Source organism: Aulonocara sp. 'chitande type north' Nkhata Bay, linkage group LG7 (genome assembly GCF_057382095.1).
Source record: "Aulonocara sp. 'chitande type north' Nkhata Bay isolate Kocher_YH1m ecotype deep benthic linkage group LG7, A_spYH_male_GT1.1, whole genome shotgun sequence".
NCBI lineage: Eukaryota > Metazoa > Chordata > Actinopteri > Cichliformes > Cichlidae > Aulonocara > Aulonocara sp. 'chitande type north' Nkhata Bay.
Window position 1 is genome coordinate 9,121,941 of NC_141350.1, and position 27,644 is coordinate 9,149,584.

The 27,644-nt window shown below is 40.4% G+C and overlaps 2 protein-coding genes across 5 annotated transcripts; one reads left to right on the forward strand and one right to left on the reverse strand.

The window, feature by feature from the left end:
* The first annotated feature begins 1 nt into the window (after window position 1).
* On the forward strand, window positions 2-2,440 carry nudt7 (nudix (nucleoside diphosphate linked moiety X)-type motif 7). Of its 2 annotated transcripts, XM_086298400.1 has the most exons (4): window positions 2-307; window positions 924-996; window positions 1,685-1,843; window positions 1,942-2,440. In XM_086298400.1, the coding sequence occupies exons 1-4, from the start codon at window positions 132-134 to the stop codon at window positions 2,293-2,295; spliced, it is 762 nt and encodes a 253-aa protein (XP_086154526.1). In that variant the 5' UTR covers window positions 2-131; the 3' UTR covers window positions 2,296-2,440. The 2 variants fall into 2 exon arrangements, with proteins under 2 accessions (XP_086154526.1, XP_086154525.1); XM_086298399.1 differs by lacking the exon at window positions 2-307 and having other exon boundaries at window positions 382-996.
* Window positions 2,430-27,644, reverse strand: nfat5a (nuclear factor of activated T cells 5a). Of its 3 annotated transcripts, XM_086298396.1 has the most exons (13): window positions 27,551-27,644; window positions 27,278-27,413; window positions 17,390-17,518; window positions 14,144-14,765; window positions 13,806-13,989; window positions 13,020-13,210; window positions 12,720-12,892; window positions 12,472-12,606; window positions 12,318-12,370; window positions 12,066-12,198; window positions 10,363-10,547; window positions 8,282-10,277; window positions 2,430-7,004 (listed from the first exon to the last, which is right to left on the reverse strand). In XM_086298396.1, the coding sequence occupies exons 2-13, from the start codon at window positions 27,348-27,350 to the stop codon at window positions 6,622-6,624; spliced, it is 4,257 nt and encodes a 1,418-aa protein (XP_086154522.1). In that variant the 5' UTR covers window positions 27,351-27,413; window positions 27,551-27,644; the 3' UTR covers window positions 2,430-6,621. The 3 variants fall into 3 exon arrangements, with proteins under 3 accessions (XP_086154522.1, XP_086154521.1, XP_086154523.1); XM_086298395.1 differs by having other exon boundaries at window positions 27,278-27,636; XM_086298397.1 differs by lacking the exons at window positions 17,390-17,518; window positions 27,278-27,413; window positions 27,551-27,644 and adding an exon at window positions 15,099-15,292.

Consider the following 27,644-nt stretch of genomic DNA (forward strand, 5'->3'; position numbering starts at 1 on the left):
AAAAGGATGTGAGGGGGGGTGTAGGACATGTTTCAGGGCAGCAAGACTGTGGTTAAGAATGACAAGTACAGTTGGGATTGTATCAGGAAGGAGGCTGAGCTGGAGGTAACCAGGATATACAGGATTAGCAAATGAGTACATCAGATGGACAGGTTGGAGAGACGAGGCTGAGATGGTTTGGATGTGTGCAGATGATAGATCGCGGATATACTGGAGAAAGGATGTTGAAGATTGAGGAAAAGAGGAAGGAGTATGTACAGTGGGTTAGTGAGACAGAGGAGAAAGCTACGGATAGGGTGATGTGGAGGTAAATGATACACTATGGCGACCTCTAAAGGAGGCAGCAGAGAGGAGACTAACGCGACAAAAATACCCTCTCTCGAGTTTCTCCGCAGTCATAATCTCCGTGATCCTATTAGAGAATGTTTTAAATTATCAAACACTCTCAAAATACACTTGTACTCTTTTTGAGGCTCAAGCATCAACACCAAATGCTTTAGCTAATTGAATAACGTGTCTAAAGCGGAAGTTGTCGCAATTCGACATCACATCCGTTTCTGGTGTTAGCTTAAACTCGGGCAGGAAGTAGCTGTCAAAGAAGGGCGAATGGTATTGGGAAAGTTTACCATTATATACACATTAGCTTTCCTACAACGCAGGTGTTTTCTGAACTACCATGGACTGATTAGACTTAGCTCTGCTGCTAACGTTAGTTTCACTGTAAGCATAACAGTATTGTTTTTAGCTGTCAACGTTTGTTTTCCAAGATTTTGTGTTTATTTAATAATAAGTCGTACCAGATTGTTCAAGACTTGGACTTTAACCAGGTCACTTACTATCATGCACGTTAAAGAAGAGATTATAGGCATTTTAAAGCAGTTTGACATAGGAGATACGTTTTCCTATCTGCCATTGCTGCCCAGAGCTTCTGTGCTGATCCCGCTGTTCGTGAGGAGTGGGCGGCTGTACACCTTGCTGACGCTGCGTTCAAAAGAGGTAACTTGAGTGGGTAAATGCGGTTTCTTCTCACTTCTCTATCTGGGGTTCGCCACAGCATTTCATCTACCTTTATCTGACCGCTATCCCCAGCTTCCTTTTCTGTCACACCAACTCCGTGCATGTCCTCAACATCCTTCTCCAATGCAGGCACCCTCTCTTCTCTGCACTTCCAAACCGTCCCAGCCTTGCCTCTAACCCGAACTATCCCTATGATGTACTCATTCCTAATCCTGTCCATCCCACTAACTTCCCCCAAAATGTCAAAAAGTCATCTCCAAAACATACATAAATGCATATAGGTCGATTCACTAACATCTTACCAACTTTCAGTCTTGCTACTGTCTTTCCACGGGCAGTATTGTGGCAAGCACTGTTTCCTCACAGCAAGGTGGTCCAGGGCCTGAACCCACCATCTGGCTGGGGTCTTTATGTCTGACGTTTTGCATGGCTACTTCCCATAGACGGCAGTTAGTGGGGTTACGTTAATGGATGATTCTAAATGGCTGATAGGTGTGAAGGTGAATGCATATGATTGTGTCTGTGTAGCCCTGTAACAGACCTGTCCAAGATGTACCCTTCCTGTCACCCTGTAGCAGCTGAGATAACACTGAGATGGATGCTATCTCTCAGTCACTGTCTTCATCTATCCTGTAAATCCATCTTATTTATGTTTCTTTCTTTGTAGCTGAGGACCAGTGCTGGTGAGGTGTGTTTCCCAGGTGGAAAGAGAGACCCCAGTGACCATGACGATGTGGACACAGCTCTGAGAGAAGCGGAGGAGGAGATAGGTCTATCACCTGATGACGTTCAGGTGGTCTGTACGCTGTTTCCAATCATTAATAAGGTAGAATAAAACATGATTTTCTTTAAGAGTATTGACTGACTTGAGTCTTATTCATTTTCTCAAATCACCCCCTCCTAATTGTCGTTCTTTGTCAACAGACCGGTCTGTTGGTGACCCCAGTTGTTGGCTTCATAGAGGAGTCATTTTGTCCCAGTCCAAACCCAGCTGAGGTCAGTGCTGTGTTCACAGTCCCATTGGACTTCTTCACCAGCAAGGAGGACCACCACTCTACATATGGTGTCGTTGGGATGTCGGGGCTGCTGCACTCATTTTATTTTGTGGACACTGATTTGGGAAGCCAATATCACATATGGGGATTGACTGCCTTGCTGGCCATCCTGGTTGCTGTCCTTGCTCTTAAAAAGAAACCCGAGTTTGAAGTTGGCTTTGACTCTGAGGACCCACTAGCATTCTTCCAACAGATCCTACACAGAAGAATCAGTAAACTATGAACAGATTTTCCCCAATACCTGAAGCCCCATTGAATTTACTGTATAATTTCTATGAATGTGTGTAATAATTGTTTGAAAGGATGTATATAAACTTTTCAGTGTGGTGAAAAGATGCAAATAAAAAGATATTTTCAGTTTTTCAAAATTCATTTAATGTAGCAGCAGGATTACAGATATAAACAAAGAGTATACAAATGTCCAGACAAAGGCAAAATTACATGTTAATAATAGTTCAGATGTATGATAACACACCAGGTTTGACTTTTATCCCTACTGCAGGGTCGTAAGGCTAGATACTAAAGCTCAAGCTACACAGAACGGATACAACAGAACTGTTGGAGAATGTGAAATAGAAGCGAACTAGGAAAAGTGAGCAAACTGATTACACACAAGATACAGCTCACACTATTGGCAATTTAATTTATCATGGTTGCCCCTTTTGATCAAGCGTTTCACAGCAACAATAGTAATGTTGACAAGCACATCAACACAAAGTTCTCGCTAAAAACAATCTCCACTGTCTCGTCCCTTTTACCTCACATGTACAAATCTCATGAGGCATGAAAAGCATTTTCAATAGAAAACAACAAGGTGACAATTCACTGGTGAAGCTGCACAATATTATGTTGATATCTTGCAACGGATTGAGAACATGTTAAAGTATAACAGTTACGGTTATGTCCGTGTCAGGGGGAGGAGAGAGTAACGGAAAAGCTTTCGGATGTTAAACAGTCTTAGAGAATAAAAAGGAGCAATGAGACAAAAGGGACACCAGTAAACACAGCAGAGCAACGTTTAAGTTATCAAGGCACACAAAGTTCTGTTGAAAGCGTCACAATTGAAATTCAAAATACCCCTGCAGTATATTTCACATTTAAATATACATGGATATTCATTTACATGACTGAAGGACAAAAATATTATGCAAAGATTTGTGTGCTCTTTTCAACGCCTTTAAATCAACAGTTTCTTTTTTTTTTTTTCCCCTCCCCCCCGGTGAAGTGGCTATTCGACAAAGTCGGACTGAAATGAATAATAATAATAAAACTAATGGTCGGTTTTGAAATTACACCACAATCAAAAACAATTTGACCAATGTGCAGTGACACAAATGACAGCTGGTGTCGCCCTGCCCATCCCCTTCCCTCCGCCTCAAAATATATCTTCTCTAAGCCTAGTATTGGTCCGATGTCAGATGTAGAGCAAGCTCCATTCCACACACCATGAGGTAAAATTTACATTCATGAAACCGAAGTCACGGGTTGGCTTTCTGTGTTGGTATGGCTTTAAGAGGCATTACTGTTCCGCACTTCTTCCACAACATCATGTGCTCTTTAGCTCCCCTAACTGAGAGGGATGGAATGCTTGGAAACATCACTACTGCACTCTAACTTGATCTACAGTTAATGGACGAGTCAAAGTGCCATTTGAGATGCATGATGTTAAAAACAAAAACAAAAGAGGAGTTTAAAATACAAAACGCCCACACAAAACACACAGAGCACAAAAAAGAGGAGTAAACTTCACGTTATGTTCTACAGTTTGCGTAAAGTCGATATCATGACAGTAGATTTAAGTCTAACATAATCGCTTGATGTCCACTTACATTTCTAGTTTCAGTCATAGACTTAATAAACCTGCGCTTCATTTCAGGGGAAAAACCAACAAAACACTAGCAATGATAGTTCTTTGCTATGAGCAAAAAAGAAAAAAAGTTTAGTTTTACAAAAATACTCTACATTTTGATACATGGATTACAAAATTCTAAAAAAGATAAGTTACTTTTAAAATGGATCACTAACAGCTGCAAAGATAAAAGAGTATGACCATGAAAATGTAAACAATGCATGTGAGCAATGCGATACTAATGTCTGAAGTCTCCAAGAAAAAAAAACATGTCCTTTTTTGGGGGGGATAACGCCAAATTGGCTAATATTAGATTTGGAAAGTTCAACAATGTCAACTCTTCATTGAAAAATAGAGTGATGTATCAAATTGGTGGAAATGTTAATGAGATAAACTGATCCATGAAGCAAAGTACCTTCGCAAAACTATCAGAAATCTTGTAAAAGCGCAAAACAAAACAACCCCCCCAGCATGCTGAATTGTTAGCCATGTGAGAGCTGCATTATGTGAACAAACAAATGCAAATGAGTAAACGTTACGATGGCGAGGACAAAATGGCGACCATTCACAATCAGGAGCTTTGGTATGCCTGGGTGGGTTGCACTCCAGTCTGATCCCTCAACAACAGCCAGCACTGTAGACTCGATTTTTCTTCCAAACTAAAAACGAATGCAAGTGCTATTGATAGTACAAACTGTACTAACATGACGACAGAAGTGTCCATTACTCCTCTACATAGCACCAAGGATGGAATCAAAAATGGCAACCTCTATGTAACAGATTTCATCTACCAGTGAGCCCCTGTTCACAACACAAAGAACAGGAGCCAGCTTCATGCGGCGCCAACCTGCACGGGCTACAAACAGAAACAGAAACTTAATATCGAAACACAACACGAACAACAGTAAAAACATTCCAACGAGAAAAACCGAGACTTAGTACAAAAGAAAAAAAACAAAACAATGAAGATCCTTCATGTAAATGTACAAACTAAATGAATCAGTATTTCAGATGTGTTGTCAGTGTCTAAAACACAAAAGGCCTAGTTACCACTCAAACACTGACAAGTGACAATGCCGTTTGTAGGAATGGCTGTTTTTGGATAGACTTGACTGGACCACTGGGACTGAATACAAAGAGGGACTCAACAGTGAGCAGACGTTCTATACAAAGTTGTCTAGACCTCAAAAATACTCTGACATGAGAGAAAATGTAAAAATGATGTATCTATTTGTACAAAGATGACTGCTTTCAGCTTTTCCCCCCTCTTCTTCTTCTTTTTTTTAACCCCACCCACTGGACGTTTCAGAGTACAAATTCATCTTAGATCAGTAGAGAGCTGTGGATGGATATAAGGAGTAGCAGGTTACACAAAAGAGGTTATAAAGTGCTTTAGATAAAATGTTTATAAAACCACACAACACTCCATTTTCACTAGTGGAAAGGTTTTTTTTTCTATCCACATTTAACTGATAAAGAGTTAACTTTTTCAAAAGCAACAAAAGGAGAAAAAAAAACAAAACACACCCTAAATAGTTGAATGCTATTTAAAATTTCACCAAGAAAGGCCTGCACATAAGAGAACACTGGGACGTGCCAACAAAGGCCACGTCACATGGATGAATCTCATTTATGAGTGTGCAATATTCCCTCAACTCACCAGGGTGCTTTCAGTAACACAATGTCTTTACCGGACTTTTTGTGATAAAAATTCATTTCATACTTGTGGTGCCGACACTAATATTAAACTGTGCTGCCTCTAATAACAAACCGCTTGAGTGCAGACTCCACCCATGCCAGTAAATGTTATTAAAAGAAAACATGAAACATTATCCTACAAAGAACTGTACAGTCTAATATTCTGTACTCTTGGAGCAAATTTAATGGCATTTTTGACATATGCAAATGTAAGCTGTGTATTAACAGCATGATTGTTCATATTCTCCACAGCAAAAGAAGTTTAAATCGAATTACTGTGACGTGATTTTATCCCTGTTTTTACATCAGCTAATCTCCCAAACTGACAAAATAAAAAAAATAAAAAATAAAAACACCCACTGTCTCAAAGTGAAATGAAATCTTGGGGAGTTTACACACTCAAAATGAGATTCTGCCTTTATCTGACAGTTATGTGCAATCTGATATTCCATAACTGACTGTTTTTTATTTTTAAATCTGCTTTCACAACACTCTCCCATCACGGCACCATTCCTCTGTCACCGTTCCTCTGTTGCTGACATTCTTTATCCCTTTCCTGTTTTTTCCCACAAATATTTTTATCCTCATCATCATAATCATTACCACCACCGTCATCATCTCTTAGGCTCACATTATTTTAAAAAGAAACAGGAAAAAAAAACAACAACTGGCAACAAAACACTGCATTTGTGCGGCTGGATAAAGCAGTTATTACAGGCCTCTCTGATCCTGCAAGAGGAGTAATAACAAAGGTGGGTTCATTAATTCAAGAACAATGGATAAATGGAGGCTACAGTTAATGATAAATATTTCTTAAAAACAGGTCACATGAACTCATGATTTGGGTTTTCAGTAAAAAGGGCAAGTAATTCTTAAATATTTAAATGACTTTTTTTTAAGCATTGGCACAAACCCCTACACACGGCTATTTTTAGGGTGTATAACTCTGAGCTACATACACATCACTCACCCCCTAAGTGCTGACAATGGTCCAAACAATAATCACTGCTTCTGTAGGCTTTCCAGTAGGTCCTCAATTTTATCCATGCTGGACGATGTTGATATGGATGCCTGCAGTTGATTCTGTAAGCTGCTCTGTATCTGTGTCTGTAGACTGGTCTGCATTGGTGTTGGTAGACTCGCTTCTATGTTTCCTTGTAAACTGGACTGAAGGGCTGTTTGTGTGTTTGCCTGCATTGCGTTCTCCAAGGTGGTCTGCATTTGTGCCTGAAGGGTGTTCTGCAAGCTGCCATGCATGGTAGCTGGGATTGGGGAGGCAGCCTGGGCCATGGGCTGATCCAGCAGAGTCTGCATGTGACCGGAGTTCGGGATTTGGTTCTGCGCAGGTTGGCTGGGTCCAGAAGAAGTGAGCAGCTGGGATGAGTCTAAAAGAAAAAGAAAATAATTTTATCCATCATTAAACAGTAAATGTAGCATATAACTGTAGCAATGGAGTAACACAAAAAGCATATGGATTAGAGCTGTGCCTGACTAGATGACCAATTATCACTACTGTCACTAGTGGGTATCAGACATACTAGCCGTTTAATCTAATTCTTTCAAATTTTAATTGATGCCAAATGCCGGTATATTGTGTCCTGGATGCTATGCAGCCATCTATCACCAGATGGAGCAATGTTGTTGACAAATGCCATAAATCTGTTAATCAGGCTTGATTTTTTTTGTTAAGACTATTAGGGTTAGGTCTTTTAAAGGCGAAAGAATGAGTTTGCGGATACGAGCGGTACCCTTCCTCTGAAGGGTGGATGGACTCTCCCTGAGTGATAGGGTGAGGAGTTCAGTCATTCAGGACGGGCTCAGAGTAGAGCCGCTCAACATCAAAAGGGGTCATTTGAGGTGGTTGTCTCCTGAGTAAGATGTTCCAGATGGGCATGTCCCACTTGGGATACACAGGAGAGATTAGACCTTTCGGCTGGCTGTGAACAACTCAATGTTTCTTCTGAGAAGTTGGAGGTGGTGGCTGGCAAGAGGGATGTCTGGGATTCTCTGCTTAGGCTGCTGACCCGTGACCCAACTTTAGATAAGCAGAAGCAAATGGCTAGATTATTTACTGATTTGTTCTTTTAGATTTTAACTTTTAATTAAGTGGTTGTCAAGAGTTTTCGAACAAGGTGCATCATTCGCAATGCACAGCCCAATACGCAACACTTTTCAGTTGCAATTTATTCATTTCTCGGATGTCAATTTGTCATATTTTAATAATATGTGAAAATCTTTTTTAGTACCATGTTTTCTTATTATATTTAATATTGGATTATTTTAAGTGTTTTGCCTTTTCTTCATTGTCTGGAGTAAAACGTGAAATATTCATAACGCAACATGTGAGGTACCGCACAGTTAGGAGGCATGATTTATTGTTAATAAATGTGATTAATGGTTTCAAATGCCTTTGTTTAGAGATTTTGACATTGTCCAATATTCTTAATATCAGAGTGTTTCTTAGTTTTAGACTAATCAGACTCATTTTTTTATCCCTCTCATTTAGCCGACTAAGAGAATAGTCACCAGGAACCGGATATGGATATATACAAGTTAATAGGTCGAGCATGATAGTACCATATTCTTCAGAAAATAAGAATTTAACATCGGTAACTTTGATTTACTCTACATTAAAAGGTGTAGAGGATCAAAATTGTCTTACCATTCTGAATGCCAAAAACAAACAGACTGGCCTGTCCTTGAGAAGCCACATTGCCACCCACAGATGTCTGGAAAAGCTGCTCTGGGGGCTGCTGACCAGGGCTGGCTACCACACCCACACCACCCTGCACCACAAAGATGGTTGTGGCGGGGGCTGGAGCCTGGTTGTTGAGCTCCTGTGAGGCAATAGTACTCTGCAAGCTGGACAGATTTGTCTGTGGTATGAACAGCTCCACAGGTTGATTGTTTTGGACGGAGCTTGAACTTGGGCCCACTTGCATTGGCTGCTGTTCCTGGAACAAGCTCTGTTGTTGGTTCTCAGTGGTTGTTGAGTTGCTGCCCGAAGAGCTCTGGTCTTGGAAGGACATGGGCTCTGCTGTATCTGACTGGGTGATTCCAACGCTAATGGTCCCCATAGGGGAAGGGCCTTGGGTCTGGGTGCTAAAGAGAATAGTAGGGGCGATAGCCTGTGGGTTCAGATCTGTGGTGCAGAGAAGCAGACCTGTTTGCTGTGGTGCAGGGTTGCCCTGTGAGTGATTGGGAATACTTTGAAATAAGGAACCCTGCTGGCCCATTGGAAGCTGTGCTGGTTGTTGTTGGTTCTGCTGTGGGGACTGCTGCTGATCCATTGGGGTGCTCTGTTGCTGCATTTGAGACTGCGGTTGATTTTGAAACATTGAAACAGACTGATGTTGGCTGGCTGATGTCTCCATGGAGGAGATGAATGCCAGCTGCTGCTGTTGCTGGGGCTGATGGTTCGGCGTCAGGTATAGGGTTGATCCTGTGGACTGCTGCTCTGAGTTGAGACTGCCACTAGTCAGTACGGTCAGGGTATTCTGGATGAGGGCAGCCTGGACCTGCTGTTGGGACCCCTGGGTTTCGGCCATGGGCCTAGGCGACTGGAAGAGTTGCTGTGGGGGGGATGTGTGTGAAGGAGGTTGTGTTGGGAAGCTAGTCTGGATAGTAAGCAGTTCTCCAGCCTGTTGAAGGAGAGAGCTGGCCTGAAGGTGTTGCTGTAAATTTTCCAAAACCTGCTGCTCTTGAAGTTGCTGCTGTTGCTGTTGTAGGTTGCTCAACGCTTGATTTTGCTGCTGCTGCTGTTGTTGCAGCTGATGTTGCTGTAAATTGGTAAGAATATGATTTTGTTGTTGCTGATCCTGAAGCTGAATATTGTTTAGAACTTGCTGTTGCTGATTTTGTTGCAATTGCTGTTGTTGAATATTCTCCATAATTTGCTGTTGCTCTTGTGGCTGTAATATAAGTTGCTGTTGCATCTGTATGTTGTTGATGACTTGCTGCTGTTGCTGCTGAAGGTTTCCAAGTATTTGTTGCTGTTGTTGAAACTGCTGTTGTATTTGTTGTTGCTGCTCCTGTTGTTGTATCTGTAGCTGTTGCTGTGCTGACAGTGAATTATCTGTACTCCCCAGTCTAAGGCTGTTCATGTTCTCCTGGACATGCTGCTGAAGGGATTCTGCAGAAGGTGTGGGGCTATACAGCACAGAATTTAGCTGCTGCTGAGCTACAGCTGCTTCTAACACCTGCTGGAGCGTGGTGTTACTTCCCCCCTGGAGTTCTCTAACTGCCCTTTCCAGCTGGGCCACCTCTTCCTGGGGAAAGAGGGAGACCTGGGACTGCTGTGGCTGTGCCTGAGAGGAAGGTGCTATCTGTGGCATGGCCACAACCACCACCCCTGCACTACTACTGGAACTCTCAGGTGACAAGCTTTCCTGGGGGTCTCTAAGGAACTGCTGGGGGACTTCTGGTGTCACAGGTGGTATTGTGGTGTCTCCTGACACAGAGAAGGAGGTTGTTGGGGCAATTTCTTGCTTTTGTATCGTGCTGAGGGACTCTAAGCTAGGGAAGACCGGGGGTGCCTGGGGAAGGTCCACATCTTCTGATGGTAAAGGCATTGTTCTCTGAAAGGACTCTCCACCTGGATGAGAACTAGAGCCAAGGTCCAGAGTCTGCTGCACTGCGATGAGTGGATCAGGGGATGACTGAGAAAGAAAAACAGTGTTACAGACCGTATTTCTCAAGTAAATATTTTAAAATATCTTCCTCAAAAAGCAGGGGGTATCTTACTTTGAAGACCTCTGTGGATGGTGGATTGCTAGACACTTCCATAGGTGTGTCCTCTTGCCGTTTGGATGTCTGGTCAGAGATTTCTGTTTGTTCAGAGGGCATAGATTTGATCGGGGTATCAAATAAGCAGGTCTTGACCATGGATATCCCCTCCGTTTTTACTGTCAGGACATTTGAGTTATCAGCTGGAGGTAAGAGTGGAGAAAAGGACTGTTAGAATGTGAGATGGCAACGATTAGGCACTTGAAATCTACATGAGGAGCTTAGCACAAATGACAATACATGACAAGCTGCATGTTCCATGTTTTTAATGGATGATGTGGAGGACAAAACCCATCCAACACCAAGCACAAGGCAGTTTGCAACAATCATACAAACCAGGAGGGTATTATCTACTTTTACCATGACCACTTGCCATCAAAACGCTTTTTGTAATCCAACTACGAATATTACTTGTTAGACTGCGCACATGGCAAACAGCCACTTTGTGTTCCTGTTTTAAACTTAAATTGAATCAACTAAAACTACTAAGCTTCAACATCCAGCTTAAAAAGGAAGGAGTTTCCAAAGTTCAACCAGGAATTTTAAAACCAAGAAATAGATGTTTCTGATGACGGGCCTGACAGCAGCAAAGCATTCTGACACATTTTGTTAGTAAACCTTTCTATCCAGCGGATTAGATAGCGTTCTGTGTCTTAAATATGGAGGCTGTTTTTGACACCCTGCACCTTCACCATTTCCCTCTCACTCTCCCACTTTTACCTGTGATCCACCTCCTCTTTATTTTCTGTGCAGTTTCTTCTTTTCCCCTTGTCACTCAGACTCAGGCTACCAGCTTCACCGTGCCTAAAATTACTTGAACCCACGCAAAAGTCCCCTTTCATCTTCCAACATTACGCTGATATGAACTTATAGATCCACTTAAACAGGATTTTCAGTGAGTTAAACAATTCCCGTTTTTATCTCAGCTGGTGGGGGGCTTTGACAGTTCTGTGCCATTGTGAGCTTTAATTTTTTAAATGAAACACAAGAAGAAAAAACAATTAAATAACCTTGTAAAGTAAAAGCCATAAGTGTCTGTTTTATTAAATGTATTTGACATTTGCAGATTTCAAGTAAATCAATACGATATTCCAAGAGTTTTTAGTAGAGATCACTTACAATAAATCAACTGCTGAGACTTATAATTATACATTTCTTAAATGCTACATCTCCTAAAATAACAATAAAACAAATAATTCAGATTATTTAAATAAACTACCATCCTGCTACTACAATCCCTTGTTAATAATAAGATCGCTGAATGCTATGCCACCTGTTCCAGACATGCTCCAATGTCAGGACCAATTATATCTGCTACACATTTACATATTAAACCTTCATCTATTAGTGGAAACACAAAGGACTGCCAGTGATCCCTACATCTCTTTTTGCCATTAGGGTAAATGTGTCTGTGACAGCAATAATTGCGGCATTGCTTAATCAGCCATTAGATTTGTCTATATGATTGATTATAATGGTGTAGTGCTATTAAAACTTGTTATAACTATCTGAAAACAGTACTATGTTAGCTCTATTCACTCTCTTCAAAACATAAATAGCCCATAAGTGTCACACTTAGCAATAAGTGTCAACATTTAAAAGCCATCAATGCCACGACGGCTGAAAATCGTGAACTATGTAACTTTCATGCTTGCTGTTACCCGAGTCTGGAGTGTAGGTGAAGGGTTGGGCTTCATGTGATCTACCGGCATTGGTCATCACAAAAATACCCACAGAAACAGGAGAAGTGATTGACTGGTTGTGAAACGGAGGGACTGTCACTATCAAGTGATTCTGGAAAAAAAGATCACATTTTTGTGTCAAGTGTATGCCAAAAAACAGGTTTGATACAGCAGCTTAGATTATTCAGTGAAAAACTCAAGGGGATCACCATCATCCCCACTTGCATATACCTGATGGAAAAGATCCATGTCAATCTTTGCTTCGGCTTGCCAGGAATTATCATCTGAGAATTCAAAAAGATTTGAGAGGGTTTATATGCAGAAAACCATTAACACACATGACATCGAGCTACAATGCTACTGACAAAAGAAATTGCTACAACACCTGTAATGTTCTCCTGAAAAATAACTTTGGTTCCTTTAAGGAAGTTCTTTCCGATTATAAAAACTTCCTCGCCTCCTTTCACTGAGCAGCTGTGGAGACTCTTTCTCAGGATCTCTGGCACTCCTGCTGGCTGAGCTGAAGAGTAAAAGAAGATTCAAACTATCATTAATAACATAACATAAAACTAAAACATATTATAAATATTAGCCATCAAATTGTTTCAGGAATCCTAGTTGGCTGTTACTCACTGCAGAGGATCGGCGATGAGGGAACCTGTAAAGTCAGGGTTGATCCATCAGGCTGGGGGATGCTGACTCTGAAGGCCAACCTGGCTCGTGTACTCTTCTTCTTGGATCCTGCAACACCAATGCGGGCTTCGACATCTGCATTACGGAGCTTCAAAATTCCTACACAGTCCACCCTGTAGAAACAACACAGGAAGGAGAAGGAAGGGATAACTAAATATACAAAAGCACATATCAAATACTTTTTAAATATCAACACTGCAAGTAATAACTAGTCTTTAATTATCTGTAAGAACTCCTTACGCAAGTGTCATGTCATTGCTGGGCTCCAGAGGAATCTCAATAACTATGGTGCCTTCTATGTCCACCTCTTTGCAAGCAGTGGTGTTGCGTCCTGTCACTCTGCATGCCTGGTAGAAACCGTGAGGCTTCACTCTGCCTGCATCATTTGCTACAAACACCTGCAGCACAACTAATTCACTCACACCTTCCAACTGCAGACAAAAAAATAAAAAATAAAATTAGTTTTCCAGATTCTAATAAAAACCCCAAAACAAACAAAAAAAACCAAAACCCCTCAGCCCTGAAAGATTTTCAGTTAAATATAAAAGTTTTAATCATTTGCCAATCAACTCAATCATTTATCTGTGAGCATTATTCATGGTACAAAAGAAGCATGTGATCTGTTCATAACCACTGAGCCATTCAAGAGCGATGTCAAGAATTTATTACTTTAATAATGAATACAAGGCAATCACTATTCATTCACTACCTGAATTTATCATCAAGAGGTAAAGGTACTTGTTTGGTTGTTTGCAGTGTGAGTACTGGATTTACTGTTGATTTAATAAAAAAAAATTTTTTTTAAAAAAGAAATGAAATCAAAGAGACAAGTAGGTTATCCATGTTAAATGCCAGCTATTGAAATAGGAGAAAGGAAACAAGCACGTGGGCAGTGCTAGTACAATCTTTCTCGTGCAGTACTCCTCACTCAGTGTATTGGTTATATTCGATCTTATTCGGCAGCTTCTTCCTTTGGTGGTAATATTTCGTTTGTTAAGAAGCTGCTGGAAGCTTTTGTACTCCAACCTTGACAGTGGGGAATCCTTGTTGTGTACGATCTTTGACAGAACCTCTGCTGCCCTCAGTCAGATAGCGAGCTCTGTGCTGGGTCTCTGGCTGCACTAGGATCTTTAGCTCCTTCCCATCACTCCTCTGAGGGAACTGAGCAGACAGTGACCCACCTTTCACTGCAGTTCCTGACTCGAGAGAGCTGCAGAGGACAAAAAATGATGATGACATTGGTGTGACATCCAAGAATCCAATTACCCCAAGCAAAACTTTAATCGACCTTAATGTATTCCTACAAAGGGGAGAGGCACTCTGACCTAAAGAGACAGAATGTACTCTAGTAAGTGTCACCATACCTGGATATGGAACTGGTCTTATCTGTGCCCAGCTGGGATAGCACATAGTGAGGGGCTTTGGCGCTGTCAGCATCAAACACATCCATGCTGTCTTCTGGAGGAGCAGGCTTGGGACCGGGCCGCTGGCGAGGAGTGCGTTTTCTAGACTTGCGTGGCACCTCCGTGTTGTCATTGTAGGAGATTGAGCTGATCAAACTGAAGTTCGAGACAGACTCATCGGCCCACATGCTGCTGCTTTGCTCTGAGTCGGGACCTGGTGCACCAGATATGGTAGGTTCCTCTTGGCAAGACATCTGGCTGTCATCAAACAGATCCTCGGGTGGTGGGGATATGCTCAACACAGTCCTTCGCTTTGATGGAGTGTTCTGGGGCTGCTGGACTCCTAGCCCCGGCAACCCTCCCGGCCCTACATCCCCTACTGTAGCGTTTGCTCCACTGCTGCCTCTGTTGGGGGCACCCTCCGCACCTTGCATCTCTGAAACACCAGCGCCATCTCCTCCGCTGGAGTGGAGATGCTGGGCAACCTTGAGATGGTCTGACGATGAGGTAGAGGGGCCAGAGGATGTAACGCCTATGGCGAGGGAGGAAGAGGCAGAAGGGCTGGAGGTGGAAGAGGTGGCATCTGTAGTAGTGCATATAGATATAAAAGTTAGGACAGATGTTCACCACAGAGCAGGCTAGCAGTCCCATTCAAGCAGCTGAATTTGTGCATGATTTGTATAGATTTCCCCTCTTCCCAACTCTAATTTCAACAAACTGTTGTGGGTTACGTGCTCTCACTGTGCATGCGAGAGCTGTCAAGCACTGACCAAATGTTCTGAAGTTAAAGTTGAGAAGGGTACTATAGGTCCCACAATGTTTTGATTTCCTACAAAACCTCTGATTAAAAATCAATGTGACAAAACTGACATGCCTTGTTTACAAAAACAAAAGCAAGCTACAAATTGTTACATACACATTGCCAGAAAGAAAAATAACAAAATCTGGTCAAACTTTCTTGTACAGCCAAATTTGCAAGCTGATAATGTGGCGCCAAATTAAATTTGCCAGGTTTACAGTAGAGTTTGTGCAATGTGCATTCAATAGTAAACAGTAGTTTGCGCATGCCAATTGGAATATTTGGTTGGGACTGAGCGTAGCCATGGAGACAGAATAAACAAGCCTCTGACCTATGGAGCAGTGAACTGCAGACCATTTTATATGCAGACACTCCCTGCCTCAGAGGGCACTTCCTGCAATAAAAATGAGACAGCCAATGAGCAACAAGAGAGCTGATCATTCAAGACTTAACTTCTGTCAATGAGTAAACTGGATGAGTTAATATACTGAAGGAAGGAGTATCTTTTGAAGTTTATCATTTATAGACACTCGGAAGCACGTTTGTTTGGTTAATGATGATCTAAAAGACATCACATGAGTCATGCTTTTGATCAGCACTGCTTAGGGCCAGCTGGGTCAGACATGATAGTAAAAAGGCAGCGTTAAAAAAAAAAGAAAAAGCGCGCTCTCTCCAACATGATTGTTCACCGGTTAGTTTGCTTTTTAGATGAAAACCATGACTAGAATCCTTCACAGTTTTAACTGATGTCAAGAACATCAAAATGCACCATGATCCAAGATCAGGCCATTTTCTTTGCTTTTGATAAGTGATATTGAAAAATACAGTCCAACGTTTGCTGGGGCAACTTCACTGTTTCATGAGTAGACAAAACCATTGTAATTAGTGAAAATGTTAGCAACTCTGTAACATGAGAGTCAAACACTTGTGCACGGTTCACGGTGCAACAGATGCATCTCTTTTACTTTTGTTAAAGGCATTTAAAACTCAAACTATAGAGAGGGCAATACTCAAATAAAGCGAAAGAAATTGAAAACGTGAAATGCAATATGCCAACTCTAAAACACTATATAACGTCATAACATGAGGGATGTTGTAGGAGATGATTTGGATCTGTAAAGCTGAGACAATCTGATGGGGGTTTTTTTATTTACATTAAGAGCCAAGGGAAAAATAAAATTTAGTACAAGCGTCAAAAAGTTATAAAAAAAAAAGAAACCCAAATCATAGGTGAAACAATAAATAAGAGGCCATGTCAGCATGCAAACGCTGCATTCTGAATTTAAAATTTTGATGTAGCTGTACATGTAGCTGGTGTTTGTTGTCAAAGATGCAAAGGCGAAAACAGGGGAATTCAAATTGGTATTTATCTGCTCAGCTATAATACATACAATAAATGATCAGAACTGTCATTGAATAACATGAACGGCAGAACACTTTTTCCTGGTCACACTCAAAAGATGCATAAAATTACCGTCCCTGGCCTGTGGGCCACGCTTTCAGGAACCTGGCCACAAAGAGTGTTAAATGACCAGTTAAGACATTAGTCTAAAACACTACATAAATTTTTTTTTTTTTTTTAGAGATTTAGATTTATACTGTGAACTGGTTAGGTGAGGTGGTGGAGGTGTGTTTGCAGAGTGGGTGAATATAAAAGGTAAAACGCTGTCATGGTGCTTGATATGTTTTGAAATGTTTTTATTAACACTCTAAAAAAATCAAAACATTGAGTGGTTAAAGTGTTGCCACTGTAGAGTTGGTTCAGAGCAGCTTCTTCTCCATTGTTTAAAATACTCTGAACACTGCCTCCAGCCTCTGTACCAAAGTACACAACACTACTGAGCACACAGCTGTGTGGAGTTAAATGATATCTTCACATCAGGTGCTAAGGGTGTTGAAATTTTTCACTAGGCCCGCAAACAGCGAGTGTCAAGTCAGGCTTCATAAGCAACGTCACTTTCCATGCTGCTGCTAACAGGATCGCCCACCACTAACAGTAAAAGATGCTGACAGACAACAACACAACAGACATCAATACGGTATAATATTGGAAAATTTTAAAGTTACAACATATATTTGAATAAATCCTGTGTTTAGCTGCACAGAAGGGCTTTAGAACTGACCCCCGACTGACTTGTTGGTGCTGTACCCTTGTATAACATGGGGCCCAGCTAACACGTAATAACCATGTATCGTCATGTCAGCAGTTTTGAAATACTTAATACATACTAGCCTATATAAATCCCATTTAGTCACAAATCTTGCCTCGGAAACTGATGAAAGGGTGAAGTTGCCCCCAGTCACTCACACAAGGCCACATTTCTTTACCCCTGCTGACTTGGGTAATAGTTTGTAACAGAGAAACTGATCCCAGATCATGGTTTTCATGGACTGAACAGGTAGCTCACCTGACGCCAAGGCTGCAGAGGGGGGAGGTCCCGCCTCTCCCCCACTATTCTGGCTCATGGTGGGTGGGTCTGTCTGGGTGGACGATGGCTGGAGCTGGAGTTCTTTGGGGAGGAGGTCATATACCGACTCTGCCATAAAGGATGAGCAGGAGAATACAAATTAGTTTCTGAAAAATAAATGAGATTATTGGTAATTAGAGGACAATGCAACTAAAAAAAAGATCCATACCCGCTCTTCTTAGATGAAAATATTCTGTTTTTAAATACCCATTTTCAGCAGGTTTCCTTTTAACCTGTTAGGAACGGTGGACCATGATGAAAATAGCAACCTTCAAGTCACAACTGCTTCCAACTTTTTAAAAATAGAACAAAAAAACTATCTGCCTTTATTGCCAGTTAACTCAAATAGGTCTCGTCACAATTTAACCCTGGAAACATGAAGCACACAATGTTCTAACTTATTCTACTGAAAACAAGGCCTCAAGGGTTGCATAAGACAGCCATCTTAGCCTCAAACTGAAGCTAATGCAGAACTGCTCGCAAGCACAGTCCAAGTCATAATACAACTGCTGGAGCTTAGTTCTAGAAATCGTCACAATTCTTCGCAAAATAGAACCTTGCCAACAGTCAATTTCACTTCCACTAATGCAAGCTTCATGGCAAAAACAAAACTCCTACAGTATCTCACCAAAACTGGTTGTTTCCTTATTTGCTTTCCGAAGACAAGTGGAAGCAATACTGCAATCCTCTAAAAATTCTGCAGTCAACACTAGCACAACACAGGGTATCTTATGATGAACTAAATTAGCCTCCCGTGGGGTTTGGTGTAATAAAACCCACAGAGTCATGAAGATATTTAATGGCAACATGATTCCTTGTAGACATAACGACCACTGCAGCCACACTGGAATAAATCAGATCTGATGCTAGATAAACACATGATTAGGTAGTGCGGTTGCTAAGAAACAGGCACCTATCAACACCTTGATATGGATATTTCAGCTTTGCATCGACAGCACCAAGGATGCGTAGTAGTCATCTAACACTTGCCTATGATTTTGTTCCCAACAGAGCGATGACGCTGACAAGACACATGATCTTGCACTTCTGTGATGTCAGTGATGGTGCTGAGCTGGTGGCAATGCATCACCAAAGTTCACACAACGAACAAATAAAATCTGCTATTGTTTGCATCAAATCCCCTTACAGCACTGCTGAATGAATAGCACAATCTAAATGTCAAAAGGCCAGAGAAAGTTTCATTTCTTTTTCTTAACAAATATAGAAAGAGCTGTGATATTTCACAGATCTCGGTGAGATCAGTTTCCTGTGCAGCTAGAAAAATAAAACGTGGATTTCAGTGAACCTGTTCACAGCGAGCTTCAGAGACTATAGAGAACTGCCAGCAACCGTCTGATTGTGTGCACGAATATCACAACAGCCCTCAATCTTTGCCTGTGGTGTGTGGCATGAAGAAAGTGAGTCTTTGTTGCTGATTGCATTACAGATTGACTGACAACGAGACATGACCTCAGCTTTAACTAGTATCCCTATGAACAATAGAAGCATGCATAGTGGGTACACTGAACATGTGCTGTCACCTGCTTTGAACCCATGTATTAGGGCTGTTCGATATACCGATATATATCGGATGACGATATAAAAACATCTATCGTTTCATTTTACGCTATTGTTTGTTTCGTGGTGTTGCAAAATAAACTGTTTACGGCAATATTTTTTCATCGTTTTGATGGTCACTGTAGTGGCTATATTAATTTCTTAAAGTTCTGTCTTTCTCTTATATTTAATATAACCACACTACAGACAGACAAGCGTTTGTTTTTATGCGTTGTCGTTAGCAACAACGACGGTAAAACCACAGCGTGTTGGCTTGTTCCACATAAACCTTTCACAATAAAGCTCAAGATCCTGTTGAGACTTTTCAAAATAAACTCAATCACGTGAAAGATGCATATTGTTTACGGATGAGAAGCAAAAAAAGAGCCGTCAGGTGCTAAAAAAACAAAAAAAACAAAACAAAAACCGTTAGAACTCAAACGTTAGAACAGGCTTTTCCCCGCAGCATGCGGTGTAATAAATACTCAAAGAAAACGGCGGCCGTTACAACTTATGTCTAAAAATGTATAGTTTCCTGTATCAGTTAAAACACTCCACTCCAGGTACGCAATCCCCTTGCTGAAAACACTTCACGCAAGTCGAGCTGCCCGAGATTCACAGAATTTATAGAAAATGTTACATTTTTGTGATTTATATCGTTATCGGACGATAGATATCTTAATATCGGGATATGAGATTTTGGTCATATCGCACAGCCCTACCATGTATATGCTTCAGTATTCAATCACATGCAAACAAATGTTCTCTTCATAGACTCCCAACACATGTGCAGGAGTAGCATGGCACTTCTGCTAAAAAAAGAGCAGCACATAATAAAAAAAACAAAGGACAGAAATTGCTGTTCACTAAGCTGGGTACCCTCTTGCCAAGGTTGGCAAAAGGCTTACATGTACTGGACAGATCAAAAGGAGTCCACACTGTGTTAAAGAATGTCACTGTTGGCCTGAAAGGGGTATAAATCACCCGTTCTCTCTGGGTGCTTGCTGGTCACACAGCAACACAAAACAACCACAGAAAGTCAAACTGTAAAAGGGTTCATTGTTCATAGGATTTTTTCTTTAAAAAAAAAAAAAAAAAAACAGCACACATGCACTACAAATGGTTGTTTATTAGAAATAAACTTTACAGAATCTTATAATCTTCTTGACTACAACTCAGAGCTCTACTAAATTACCCCTCTAAAAGTTCACCACAGTGCAGTTTAAGCCTAAAGGATTTGCTCGTGGTGGGAAACCTACCCAAGAAATGTTTTCAAATCAGAGGCATTTTAAGGAGTCTTTTATGAATCATAAAAGCCAAAAATAATGATTAGCATGTTTACCTGCAGCACAAATTTGTTTAAATGTGCACAAATATTAGGTTGAGACACACACAAGATTCAATTACCTTGTGACACAGGCCAATAACCACACATTGTTATTGAGTCAATCACTTCAGGTTCATAAATGCACAGATTGGATTGCTGTCAGCGATTTAATTTTTACTTTTGAAGCACACTTTCCAGTTTAGGGTGTGCAGTATATGCAAAAGGGTGTGTCTATATTCAAACCGTGCTGTGACTTGTGCTCGTGGAGACTTGAAATAAAAATGATTAATTGGAGCCCTATTGTTATTTTCTCCCATTTATTCTCTATTTTCTTTGAATTTAAAATTCCATCTAAAGCAAAAAAAAAAAAAAAAGCTCATAATAATCCATCAACTAAACAGCAGCATTTCCAAATGCTTTGTTGAGAGTCCAACAGCCATAATGTTAAGTAGGGCTTTTATTTTCATGTACAATTTTGGCTTCTGGCGATTATTAAATTAAAATGAATGTGGTAAAACAAATATTCTTCTGGAATCAATTTCATTTGAATGTTCCTGTTTAAATTTAAATCCAGCAGAAGTTGTGCGTCCACACCCCTGCATAAACCTGCACCTCACCTATTTAATCTATCCAAAAGTATAACTTTCAAAACCAAACAAGCTTTCTGTAGGTGAAAATGTCACTTTCCCCAAGAGTGCAGCTCTGTGGCTACCTGGGCTTCTTTTTTAAGCTTCCCATTTGTATATAAACCTCCAGTGGCGGAACCACTCTGTATACCTTTACAAAGATAACAACATCAAACGAGTAGCGCCGATTAAAGCTAGGTGATAGATTCACTTTTTCAGGAAAACCAGAAAATGTTATTTTTACTTTTTTAAACAGACTCTGTGGGCTTAGAAGCCGTTTTGCAGCATATACAAAAAATCCTGAAGTTTGAAAACAAATGTTATCTCAATTTTAAATGTGTGTGAGAAACAGTATACTAAGTGCTTCAATTAGTGGAAACACCATACTAAGAAACTGCTGCAGTGTCAACAGCTGCTGTTTGGATTTTGTTGCACACCTTCTTCCGCACGTACAGCAAAGTCCTTGAAGCCAGTCTCGTCAGTCATCACTGTCCTGAAATGCCTCCAGGAAAATTATCTTTAATTTTATTCGTCACCTGTGCTTAACCCTAGAACACTAACGTCGGATGATTTTCACCCACGTGCTTGTAGTCAAATGCCATCTTTTGTTTATTTCTCCCACAGTTGTCAGCGATGCAAAGAGATTGTGCCTTCTCTGGACAAGGCTCACACGACAAGGAAGAGGTGGGCAGAAGAAAAAGTTATGTCTATTATTTAATTTTTAAACAATATTTTCGTTTACGATTCTCAGTTTATTTATTTTTTACTCATTTTGAAGCGTTTATATAGGGTCCCCCAATGATACTGTTTTCATTTCATGAGACGTTGTTTAAGGGGAAATGTAACAAGAGTACTTCAATTTGCCACATATTAGGTTACTTATTCAGATGGGAAGTATGTTTTATCAGCCATATGATATCAGGTAAAAAATACCTGACATTAGTGACAGTGTTATAAAACTGCACATAAGTGTTCTAAGAACTGCCCTCTGTCAAAACAGATAAAAACCTCTTTAAAGGTTTTCTGACCAATCCTTAAAATAGGTTTTAAAATGTAGGTTACCTCTCCAGTTCACAAAATACACTTCCTGCACTACATTTTGGTCTTATTTTGCTTTACAGTAGCAAGTTTGACAAGTCTGTTTGGACAAATCTATAAGCTTGTCCAAACAGTAGCCTACAGCACACTAACCTACCAGGAGGTGGACTGACTTTAACCTAGACTTAGAACAATTAACTTATTAGACAAGCACATGTTTGGTTTGTTTTTTCCATGTTAAAAAAAAAGGGGGGGGGGGGGGATGCATCACAACCTACAGTGTTGCTTTAATTATGGTTTTGAACACATAACAATATGGTCAAGCCAGAGTAGTGACATAAAAGCTACTTGCCACATTTAAACCACAAAGAATGCCATTTTGGCTTTTAAAGCTAACGCTTTATCTTAAATTTTAAATTACTGCAAGAAATGGCCCAATACAATTTTTATTTGCTTTCAGCCTGCTAGTGCAAATCAGATGGATAAACAAGGTTTAACAAAATTACTTAAATGACATTTCTACAGTGTAAATTGATTGTACTGTACTCCTAATCATAATTTTATGGATTCTGCTTGTGGCTGTAGCTATAGAGGTGAGCATGCATGGGGATGTGGATGCTAGCAGAGGGAAACCACAAGGCCACATTAATTATTAAACAATACCATACAAAAGATGGTCCTCTGCTAATATATGTAGGCAACTTTGTGACAACTACATATCTGAGCAACAATCAGCTGCTTCTAAAAGTAGTCTCTGGTCTCTACAGTGTACAAACTGAGTCTACATGTAATACATGCCATACGCATTTCGACTTTTAAAAACAGAAGCTCTGTGGCCTTTAACTTGTGCCCTGTCCCCACTGAACCAACCATTTGTCCACTTAGAGAAACTGTATAACTTTTTGGAAGTGAGGCTGAATTTCACTGGTCCTTGAGGATAAAACAAAACAAAAAAACAAAAATGGAAACCTGTGTCATGTGGGGAGATTTCAACACTCTACACCAAGCAACAGCTAGCACTGTCTGATGTCCAAAAACAACTCTAAGGACATTGTATTAAAAGAAAACATATGGAGATGATTGACTTTTCTACTCCTGCACAAGACAATCTGCATTTATGAACAAGCCGCCAAAGGTGCACCGAAAAGGCAAACACAAACTTGATTGTGATTTAAAGTTATGAGGCAGCATGCTTTAAAAGAATATTTCAAAGAGGAAATGTCTCAGGTAATTATGAATACACAGATATGTGCACATGCACGTCACGCACATAACAGAATGAAAAATTAACTCCAGTTTCATTAATAGTTCACCATTTATTGCAAGCTCAGCAGTCCTTGGGGCCACAGATACCACCTGGTGTGTGTAGGCGTTATTATTTATTAATTTCTGCATGTAAGAAACACAAAGGCAAAATCCCCCCCCCCCCCCCAAAGAAAAGGAAATCAATAATGGCAACATTAAATGAAGGAGTCTTAAGGCAAATGACTGTTCTTTCAATCGATTCAAATGCAATTTGTTTCAAAAGCCGACTATGCAGTGGTGTACATCAGAAAATTGGCACAATGTACGCTAATTTAAATGATGATAAAGCACTTTGGATGTAGTTTCCAGTATGTAGCCCTTTGCTTACTTTGTCTAAGTAGGTACGGCCTGTTGAAAAAAAAAAAAAAAATACGCCGTCCACCCCTGAGACTTTTTTTCTTGGAAGCCATCATTTAGCTAATGTATCCTAATGTAAACCACTTTTACACAGATGAAAGAAGCAGATGAAACTTGTTACTAAAGTTATTACTTGTAACTTTAGTAACAAGTTAACTGACATCCATCTTACTTAGTCACCAGGATACATCATATATTGTGGCACGTGAATAACATTGAATTGGATTCTGTGCCTTCATTCAACATAGCCAGAGTAAGTAGCAAGAGCTGCACTTGCACACTGTTGTCCCATTGCTATAGGCTGTTGCAAGCTTTTTTGTTGTCCAACACTTAACGGCATCGTTACTTTCGAATAATCATGGTTTCATTGAGTGTCTTGTAATAAATTAAATATTTCAAAAGGTTTCACTGGAAAGTACTGCTGTCTTTAGACTGTAGTGAAGTCAGCCCATGCTTTACCTTTAAAGGACGGCCAAAAATTACCCACAAGACTGCAGTCAATAAAGTGGAAGGCAGGGCTATTAACATTAAAGCAAGGGAGAGTTTACTATTGGCCTACATTTATACCTGAGAGACATAACAATGGGAGAAGGGCCTGCTTTCTTTAAAAAGAAACAAGTGAATGTCTGTACTGAGTGTAAACATATTACACAAAGCAAAGGCAGCCAGGGACAAGTGGTTAATGTATCCTGTATGTAACCTGTGGGAGAAATGTGTTGTGGAAGTAAATCTCCCTTGTGTATATGCTACAAACAAAACATGCTTCTTTTTTTTTTTTTAATCCCAGTAATGAGAGTAACGTAAAATCTGTGTCCTGACATAAGGTAACAATGAGGAGAAAACCAATATCCCACCCACACCAATCACAACCACTTACTAGAATATCTATTGCTTTTACCATTGGTTAGTAACGATTGTAGTAGAATTACACATTCTCCAATACCCAATTCAATAAGTGTTTTCACTTAAACATTGTGCTACTTTCCTGTGAATTAAAACATCTTTGCAGTGAATTGTTGTTCACCTAGCCTAACTGGATTTCCTAAAAGCAAAATACTCAATTCACTGTACATGCATGATGGGTATGAACAAAACTTTTGTTAAGTATGTTGACAATTTTTCTGGACCTCTCTTTATGTCCTGTGATTACTGGACACTTATCTTTGGCCAAACAGACATGATCGAGTATGTAAGTAAGTAATTTTTAGGAAGGTACAGGTGCATTTTTATGAGCGTCTGAGTTGGTGTTGGATGATCTTGTTAGCAACCACTGCACCGTTTTTCTCATCCTTCGTGCATTCATTATACGCCAGTCTGTGGTGTGTTTTCATGCGGCTCAATCACCAGGTTGTAATGCTTTGCAATGCAGACACAACTCTACAGCACTCTTTGCATATAATTTCTTCTAGGATTACGTCATTTCGACTAAATTCGAGTCATTTCCAAACAACGACTCATGCTCCACTTCGGGGGACAAGCTCTACACATTTCGCTGTGCTAGACATTTAATTTCAGTCATTGGCTGTCTTCTAATGCACTGTTAGTCATCCAGGTAGTCCATAAAAGTTCAGTGGCTTTAATGCACTGCACTGTGTGGGAAAGCAAACATTTTTAATATTCCTTGAACACGTTTATTTAACTGTAGGGGGTCAAAGCATGTTCATGATTAATCAATTAACTGGGCAGCCCTAATCTCTATATCTGTTGGGTAGGTATTTGGTTTTCAATTTTGGGATTTCAGCACTTGGATTTGGAAATAGCATCCCAGTTTGTCTGTCTGTTCATCACGTTTCAATTCACCTTGCTGTTGCTAACTCATTTTTTGCGAGGTTGAAGCCACTTTTCATTTCCCTCTAGCAGATTGTTTTTCAAATCAGCCAAAAGGGGGGAAAATAAACAAAAAACAAAACACCGTTACAGTTTTGCTCGAGGGCTTGCTCTCCTCACACAGGAACAACAGTCTCTCTGCTGTGAGAAAGAGGAAGAGACTTTGTTTCTCTCCCAGTAAGCATAATTTTTATGTAAATATAGCCAAAAATCACTATCTTGATCATTAGTTATATGTTTATGATGTATTGTCGCAGTAATAAAATCAGGCACAAGTTCTTGAGCTGTCCAGGTTCCAGTAGGACCCTGCTTGCTTCTCAGTAAACCCTGCGTTACTATTTCTATTTGTAACTTCTGAGATTTCACATTTTCCTCAAAACAAACAAACAAAAAAACAGAACCCACTAAATAATGCAATATATTCTGGCAGCTTGGTCAGTTGTCTCTACTCACCCACATCGTCTGACATACATGAGCTCTCCCAATAGATCGTTGATGAGCATGTCTGTTACCTTGACCCCAACGTGAGAGCGCACACCCAATTACAGAGATATAAATAAACAGTCATCATGTGATACGGTGTGACCATATGGCAGTCTCAACTGAGAATTTCAGGGTCACAGAGCAAAGCTTTCTGCTGGCTCATGAGCACCCTATACATAGCAGCCAGACAGATGTGGGACCAGCAGGCAAGTTAAGGCCCAGTCGGGTACAAATAATATTTGAAAAAAATAAAAAAGGAAAGAATAATATTTGTTAATGTGATTAAAATGTAAGGGGAAAAACCCAAAGGGGTGAAATAGCACCATTGTTTTTAGAAAAAGTAATATGCATAAATTCTTGTGTCTCAGGTTACATTTGCACTTTAGGATCAATAGTTTATATACAAGCCTCCCTCATAAACAAGCAAATGCATGGTAGCTGCCTGAGTAGAGTAAGCATATTCAGTGACAGTTGCTTTGCACATTAAATTGAGGCGATGTTTAAAAAGTGAAAAGACAGACTTACAGGCAAAGTGCTGCTCTAACCAAGCTAAATGCAACATTAGTTAACGGTTCTGCACTCCAGAGATGCAGCAACACCCACCTAATAATAACATAACAGTTGGCTGACAAGTGTGCAGCGATATTAGAGGCAAAATATATTTTGGCACTAGAGGGCCCCTTATCCTGATAGGCAGAATAGCACTCTCTAGGCTTTGAAGGGCCAATAACTGCATTCTTTCAGTGAAACCAGAGAATGTGAGGAGGATACCCTGGCTCGATTCCACCAAACAAACCAAAACAACAGAGGGACTGTCACTCGCTAAAACCAAACAAGGAGAAAACACAGGACAGCCATGCACTACTTTTCCATCCATGCGATATGCGCACACACAAATACACACCTCTGCAGAACCCGAGCACTACTTAAGTACCTTAAACCACGGAACAATGTGGTGGGTAGGCAGCGACCTCACAAAGCTGTGTTAGCTCATATAGGCAACTAAAATGATGCTAGTCATCAATCTGCATGACAAGTGTAACCAAAAAACACACATAATTGTTGTTATATTTACTTTACTATTCTAACATACCATGCTTTTCCACGCATGTGACATGGACAACTAACCAGCAAGGGTAGTCGAGCTGACTAACTATGCTAGCTAGTCTTGCTACTAGCAGAAAAGAGGCTAACCATTGCTAGCTAGCAGCTTAACATGAGCTATCAAGACAATCATATTAGTTCCCATTAGACAAGGACAAAACGGATTAGCGACCTCACAGTAACCTTCTTTTAGATAAATCTTACCTTTAGAGTATAGAGATTTGGGGGAATTGAGGTCGATATCCGAGCTAAGGAGGGATATAAAATCAGAGGGCATCGCAGCGCTTCATCGAGGGGAGGAGAAGCGGACACTCTTTAGTAGAAACGAAGTCGGCTGCTCCTGGCGGATAAATATTACGTTTTACAAGCGGAATGTTTTAATATACATAGTATAAAATCGCAACAATCTTAAGGCGGCAAAAAGAAAACTTTCAAAACCAAGAAAAAAAACCAAAAACGTTATCTAGCACGTCTCACGTTTGTGTGTCTTTGCTGAGAGGAGACACGTTTCGTGCTACGTTGAGACGAACACACACACCGACACACAAACACTCGACTACAGCGGGTCGAC